Source organism: Octopus bimaculoides, chromosome 4 (assembly GCF_001194135.2).
Source record: "Octopus bimaculoides isolate UCB-OBI-ISO-001 chromosome 4, ASM119413v2, whole genome shotgun sequence".
Taxonomy (NCBI): domain Eukaryota; kingdom Metazoa; phylum Mollusca; class Cephalopoda; order Octopoda; family Octopodidae; genus Octopus; species Octopus bimaculoides.
Genome location: NC_068984.1, coordinates 132,637,470 through 132,644,866, shown reverse-complemented (window position 1 = coordinate 132,644,866; position 7,397 = coordinate 132,637,470). Strand labels below are relative to the sequence as shown.

At 37.9% G+C, this 7,397-nt stretch overlaps 1 protein-coding gene across 1 annotated transcript in view; it reads right to left on the bottom strand.

The window, feature by feature from the left end:
• Positions 1-7,397, bottom strand: part of LOC106878946 (putative uncharacterized protein DDB_G0282129) — a 20,003-nt gene that overhangs the window by 2,049 nt on the left and 10,557 nt on the right. The window contains exons 6-11 of the mRNA XM_014928325.2: positions 6,413-6,762; positions 5,269-5,373; positions 4,630-4,701; positions 3,059-3,166; positions 1,350-1,408; positions 632-730 (exon numbers count right to left, since the gene is read on the bottom strand). Coding sequence (XP_014783811.1) covers positions 632-730; positions 1,350-1,408; positions 3,059-3,166; positions 4,630-4,701; positions 5,269-5,373; positions 6,413-6,762 — 793 coding nt within the window. The remainder of the gene's footprint in view (positions 1-631; positions 731-1,349; positions 1,409-3,058; positions 3,167-4,629; positions 4,702-5,268; positions 5,374-6,412; positions 6,763-7,397) is intronic.

Below are 7,397 nucleotides of genomic sequence, written 5' to 3'. Positions count from 1 at the left end.
TTTGACTGAGGACTGGTGAAACCGGACGGCAACACCAGGCTCCAATCTAAATTTGGCAGAGTTTCTACAGCTGGATGTCCTTCCTAACGCCAACCAGTCAGAGAGTGTGTGTGTGTGTATATATATATATATATATATGTCTGTGTCTACGTTTGTCCCTTCACCACTGCTTGACAACTGGTGTTGGTGTATTTATGTCCCTGTAACTTAGTGGTTTGGCAAAAGGGGCTTAAAAAATAAGTCCTGGGGTTTATTTGTTTAATCCATTACCTACCAGTGATCTCATGAGATCACTTAAAAATTACAAATTTCGTAATTATCTGTCAATATTTACACACATCTAACCTTTTTGCTTTTTATATCTGAATTATCAATATTGTTTGCTTTTCTTTCCTTGCTAGCATGTTTAAAGTTTCTTTGTTAACAGACCCATGAATGTCAAAAACAAAAAAAGGAAACAGGAATGGGACTGAGTCACAAATCAATACAAGCAAGAATTATGTGTAAATCCAGAAACTGATAGAGTAAATTAACTATTGAGGCTCGGTAGTCTTTAACATTGCTGATAATATAATCTTATCTACAAGGACAAACATATATGAGGTATGTTAGCCACCCAGACAATACTTACCTTGTTGGTTGGACTGGAGAAGGAATTGGATGAAGGTTGGAATTGTTCCTGGTATTTGGTTTGTCAGATAAAGATGATGAGACACTTTGACTCTGGTTTCTGAGTTTGCATTAAGGTAATAGTTTTAGAAGTGTAGAAATTCACAGATTTAAACTCGTAAAAGCACCGTTTGAGCACGATCGTTTCCAGCTTCGCCTTACTGGCATTTGTGCCGGTGGCATGTGAACAAAACATTGGACCGACTCCTGTGCAGGTGGCATGTAAAAAACACCATTTGAGTGTGGCTGTTGCAAGTACCACCGGACTTATTTCATAAGCGATGTTTTTTAGAAAATGGAAGGTCTATTTGGTTGAATTTTTAGATATAGCTCCATTGAACTACACAAATATTATAATTACATTAGAACACAGGATAACAATCAACAATGGCTTAATTCACTTAATTCTCAGTACCTGTAAATAGGTATCATGTGGAAGTGTAGCTTACTTAGATAGGCTGTAGAGGCACAGTATTACCAAGGAGCTATATTTTGGATGATTGCTTAAAATCTTAGTAATAGCAGCCAAATCTACTATCTTATAAAACTTGTTAGAAAAATGAAGCTATGTCTAAAGATAAAGTTAAAATGGTCACAGCTGGAATGCCTGTATTCTTCAGTCTGTGGGATTGAAGCTGACCTGGTGGAGTTTAAACAACAGCAGAATAAAAAAAGGATACATTTGGTTTTTCCGCATCAAATACTTTTGAGTTGCTGAAGATATTTGTTGTGGTCTGGCCTTTAAAATATGAAAAAAATATAAAGATTTAATTAGACAAGTGAATGTACAACAATCAAGTGATATTTCTTTTAGACTGTCATATTAGCTGATACCCTTATTTTCCATAGCTTTAATATAATTTCGTTATTAATTAGGACAATGAAATAACCTATGCACATCTTTTCTATCAATTCCAAGTTTTTTCACTCGTGACACCATTGATCTACTTGTCTCAGTCACATCAACATTATGGATTTTCTTTCTACCTGATACTGGTGTTTGCCTATCCATAACTGAACTATTACTAACTTTTCTCAAAGCAGACACTGGCTGATCTGCTATTTTTATATAGGTGTAGGTATGGCTGTATGATAAGAAACTTACTTCCCAACCATATGGTTCTAGGTTCAGTTCCACTGTGTGTCACCTTGGGCAAGTGTCTTCTACTATAGCCTCAGGCTAACCAAAGCCTTGTGAGTGTATTAGGTAGACAGAAACTGAAAGAAGCCCATGTGTGTGTGAGTGTGTGTATGTGTATATATATATATATATATACATATATATATATATATATATATATATCTATATCTGTGTGTGTGTGTGTGTGTGTGTGTACTCGTTCCCATATCACCATTTGACAACTGGTACTAGTGCGTTTATGTCCCCTAACTTACCAGTTAGGCAAAGGAGACTGATAGAATAAGTACTAGGCTTTAAAAAATAAGTCTGGAGGTCAATTTGAATAAAAGTGTGTATGTGTGTGTGTATGCATGTATTTCTCTTCAACAGGCTATATAAATATGTTACAATTGCAGCATAAATAAGAAAGGTCTCAATGAGAGATCACATGTATCAGTTGGGCAGGTCATGTGACATATGAACTGTGGGGTGAGGATGAGCAAAACCCCTTCCAGCAGATCAAACTAATGGGGAAAAAAAAATATTGTAGGACTGATATCAAAAAGAGTTTAACCTTTTAGCTTCAGATTACTGTCAAATGTGTGGAGGTGCAATGGCCCAGTGGTTAGGGCAGCAGACTCACGGTTTCGATTCCTAGACCGAGCGTTGTGAGTGTTTATTGAGCGAAAACACCTAAAGCTCCATGAGGCTCCGGCAGGGGATGGTGGCGAACCCTGCTGTACTCTTTCACCACAACTTTCTCTCACTCTTACTTCCTGTTTCTGTTGTGCCTGTAATTCAAAGGGTCAGCCTTGTCACACTGTGTCACGCTGAATATCTCCCGAGAACTACGTTAAGGGTACACGAGTCTATGGAGTGCTCAGCCACTTGCACGTTAATTTCACGAGCAGGCTGTTCTGTTGATCGGATCAACTGGAACCCTCGATGTCGTAAGCGACGGAGTGCCAACAACTGTCAATGTAATGCCTGGTTATACACATTGTTTAGAATTAATCATGCATCATTTTGTAGCTTTGAGATTTCAATGACACGAATGTTTATTTTTAGAATGACATTGTAGGGTAGGTGTAAGAGGCTGGATCTAGCCAGTTTGAACATAAAATAAGTAGAATATTTGTGCTGGATGTAACTGGTTTAAATGGTGAAGTGTTAAGTCAAGACACAAATAAATCTCGCTGACATTTGCCAAATCATTAAAATGCAAAACAATTGAATTAATTAAACCACTTTTGTGGTGATTACTTTTACCTGTAGTTTCCTCGCTGCAAGTATCCGAGATTGGTGAATGATGTTCATTCTCTCTTGAGTAGTCATCTCAAAGAAAATGTCATGTATATCTAGACGTGCAGCATCCAGCTAAGATAGAAAATAGATAAGACTTTGATATTTGAATTGAATGGAAAATAACAAAACACACACAACACCTATATAAAACCAGCTAGAATTCAAACTGCTACAAACATTACATCATCGTTTTAACGTCAACTTTTCCATGCTTGCATGGGTCAGACATAATCCACTGAAGCAGATTTTCTACTACTGGATGATGTTTATTTAAAGTGGTGCTGGCATGGGTTGGACGGTTTGATAGGAACTGACCAGCTGGAGCCTGGGCAGCTCTTCAGCTGGTCAGTTCCTGTCAAACCGTCAAACCCATGCCAGCATGGAAAATGGATGTTAAATGATGATGACTTTCTGCTTGAGATATGTTCCAAACTAAATGTCACAGTGAATGAAATATAACTATTTTATCCTATCTCTCATCCAGTTTTTAGTCTATATGGTACACAAGACATATTTCCTTGGTGTCTGTACACATTCCTAATCTTTTTGTCAACCACCAGAGTAACATGGCACTTATGAAAGAGTTAATTAAGTTTTTCATCATCTTTCTTTCACAATTTTACATAATTTCTAATCCACAATTCAACTCTTTTCCTTAATTCAGTTTTACCTTATTCTTAATCTTTTTATCTTTTTTTTATCTTTTACTTGTTTCAGTCATTTGACTGCGGCCATGCTGGAGTACCGCCTTTAGTTGAGCAAATCGACGCCAGGACTTATTCTTTGGAAGCCTTGTACTTATTCTATCGGTCTTTTTTGTTGAGCCGCTAAGTTACGGGGACATAAATACACCAGCATCGGTTGTCAAGTGATGTTGAGGGGACAAACAGACACACAAACATATACACACACACATACATATATACGATGGGCTTCTTTCAGTTTCTGTCTACCAAATCCACTCACAAGGCTTTGGTCGGCCCGAGGTTATAGTAGAAGACACTTGCCCAAGATGCCACGCAGTGGGACTGAACCCAGAACCATGTGGTTGGTAAGCAAGCTACTTACCACACAGCCACTCCTGTGCCTATCTACAATTTTACCTCATTCCCTATTTCCATCTAAGTAATATGACTGTTCTTGATGTTTAGTTGCAAGTCAGCTTGATCAAGCAGACCTATGACCAAAGCTTTATTAGCCATGACCATCCCATCTTTTCATGTGCCTTGGACAACATTGTCCAATATAGCTTCGATGGTGTGATTAGAGGGAGTTTCGACAGCCATTTCCAGCAGATTGAACAACCATATTGTACTGTCTCATTGCCTTGGAGTCATAGACAAGGACAAAAAAAGTAGTAGTTTTAGAAGAAGGAAGAGGACAGAGTCAAAGAAAACAAACAATGGCAGGAGGGGGGGAAAAAAAACTAGAAGTAGTAGTTGTGAAAAGGGGAGGGGAGGAGGAAGAAGAGGAGCAGAAAAAGCAACAATAGTAGTAAAAAGAGATGAGAAGAAAAAAAGAAAGAATGAACTTACTTGGTTATTTAATCTTGTTATCAAATCCAAATTGGAAGAGTCGTTGGTTTCACTGAGTAGCTTTAAACATTCCTAAACAAAGACAGAAAATCAATAATGATGCGACATCTGTTTGTGATAAAAACACTCAACACAACATGTGTGTGTGTGTGTGTGTGTGTGTATGTATATATATATATATATATATAGATATACACACACACACACACACATACATATACTACTGTACTGTTTATATGTCTGAGTGTTTATACAAGGATTGGTGGTGTTGCTAGTACTGGATAATTAGCCAAGTGGTGATCAGCATTACATTGTACCTGTAGCCAAAGCAACTAATTTTCAAATAGACCAATCCACCTTCACCACCACCACCACCACCATCTTGTAATATCTATATTCCATACTGACACAGGTTGGATGGTTTGACAGGATCTGGCAAGCTGCAAGGCTGTGTTGAGCTCCAGTGTCAGCTTTATTCATTGATGATCGGATACTGCTGATCCATCATTCATTGATGGATACCATTGATCACGAAATGTTCATCTCACAATGCAATGACTAACATCTCACACAAAGTAACATACTGTAGTTAGATGTAGGAAGGATACTTCAGTGAAGTAAGTCAGAAATTTCACTCACATATATAGTTTTTCTCAAAGCTTCCACTTTAGGACAGGACAAAAGTCTTCTTGTGAGAAAGCCCTTTATAGCAGCACCGATTACACTGGCAGGATCTTGGTCAGTCTACATAAAAAAATTATATTAATAGTAATTTCTTACATTGACACATGACTTATACTTATTTTATTGACCTCAGAGCGACAAAAATATACTTTACCAATGCATCATTCTTTTGATAATAATAATAATAATAATAATAATAATAATAATTTGGCACAAGGACAGCAAATTTTTAGGGGCAGAGAGTTAATTACATTGACCCCCAGACTCAAGTGGTACTTATTTTATTGACTCCAAAAGGATGAAAGGCAAAGTGAACCTTGGCAGAATTTGAATGAGTCAGAAGAAATGCTGCCAAGTATGTTTGTCCAATGTACTAATGATTCTGCTAGCTCACCACCACAATAATAATGATGATGATTTCTCATATTAGCACAAGGCCTGGAAGTCATAGGAAAAACGGTATACTCAGTCAGGGTGATTCCCAATACTCTACAGGTGCTTTATCAAACCTAGGAAGATGAAAGCTAAAGTTAACCCCTGCAGGATTTGAAACCAGAACAAAATTATGAGTTTATTTTATTAATTAGCTGGGGGAAGTGGGTCAGAACCCCTGGTGCCTGTAGGGTCTCATAAGATGATATAATTGATGTTCAGTTGGAACACCTGTTTGTCAGTGCCTGCAGAAAAATGTGAACTGGAGAGGAATCCCAAAAGGTTGCAGTTCTTAGGTGAAACAGTTGGGTAACGTGTTTGGTGAAGGGTCACAGGAAATGACAAATAGAGGAGTAGAAAAAGGGGCTTCATGTACGAGGTGAGATGTGACACATCTGTGATTGTAGTTTAATTGTGAGTAATTACCAATATGCTTGATGGTTTCCTTTTGGATATAGGCAAGAAGGTTTGGCGAAAGAGTCAACAAAAGTTTGCCATTATCTTCTGCTGGAGTTGCGTGAAGCTTAAGTGTTTCACTCATAAACACACACATCACCAGGACTGAGATTCGAACCTGTGATCCCTTGACCACGAGTCTGCTGCTCTAACCACTAGGCTATGTGCCTCCACACGTAAAATTATTGATTGATTAAAATTAAAGACATACCTTAATAAGTTTATATGATTTTCGTTGTGAAGTGGTAGATTCAGGAGTGTGTTGGTAATTCAACAATGCTTGCTCCTCAGTTGGATTGCCAGTCATGTCTGTTTTAGGAATGAAAATATTCATGTCAGGTGTGAATTCTTTTGGCCAACGTTGAGATTTCTTCATGCTGTCAAGAGTTCTCTGGTACTCCTCTTCAAATTGTTCTTCATATTCTCTAAATTGTTGCTGCATCTTCATAAATGATTGTCTTTTTTCACTGAAAAATGATCTCAACTCATCTTCAAACATGTCTTCCCAGTCAAACAGCTCATTGCTTGTAAGAACAGCAGACTGGCCTGGCGAGTTAGAAGCTGAAATGATACAAGTTTAATAATTTTTTTTTTTTTTGCTTGATATAACATTTCTCAAAACACATTTTATAGAGATTTAAAAAAAAACAAAATCTTTCTGAAATAATCCAGCATAACTTCACAAAAGAGAGAGGGAGTTATGCTGTTAGATTGTTTACTGTGTCTCCCCACAGAAATAATATTTGAAACTCAACGCAACAATAGAGCCTATATGCAGTTGATTGAACTGCTAGCAATAGCAGCTAAATCTATCTGGCGCAAAATAGAACAAGAGACAAAAATGCACCAATACCAACCAATCAGAGTGGTGGACACAACAGGGACCAAAGATGCAGCCGAAGGCTAGCTGTTATCTGCTACGTCCGAGAGAGAAGTACGCTACAAGCTTGTTTCCCAGCCACATGGTTGTGGTTTCAGTCCTACTGCATGACACCTTCTACTATATACTTGAGCTAACCAAAGCGTTGCAAGTGGATTTGGCAGATGGAAACTGAAAGAAGCCTGTTGTGTGTGTGTGTATGTGTATATAGATCATCATCATCGTTGTTTAACGTCCGCTTTCCATGCTAGCATGGGTTGGACGATTTGACTGAGGACTGGTGAAACCAGTTGGCTACACCAGGCTCCAATCTGAT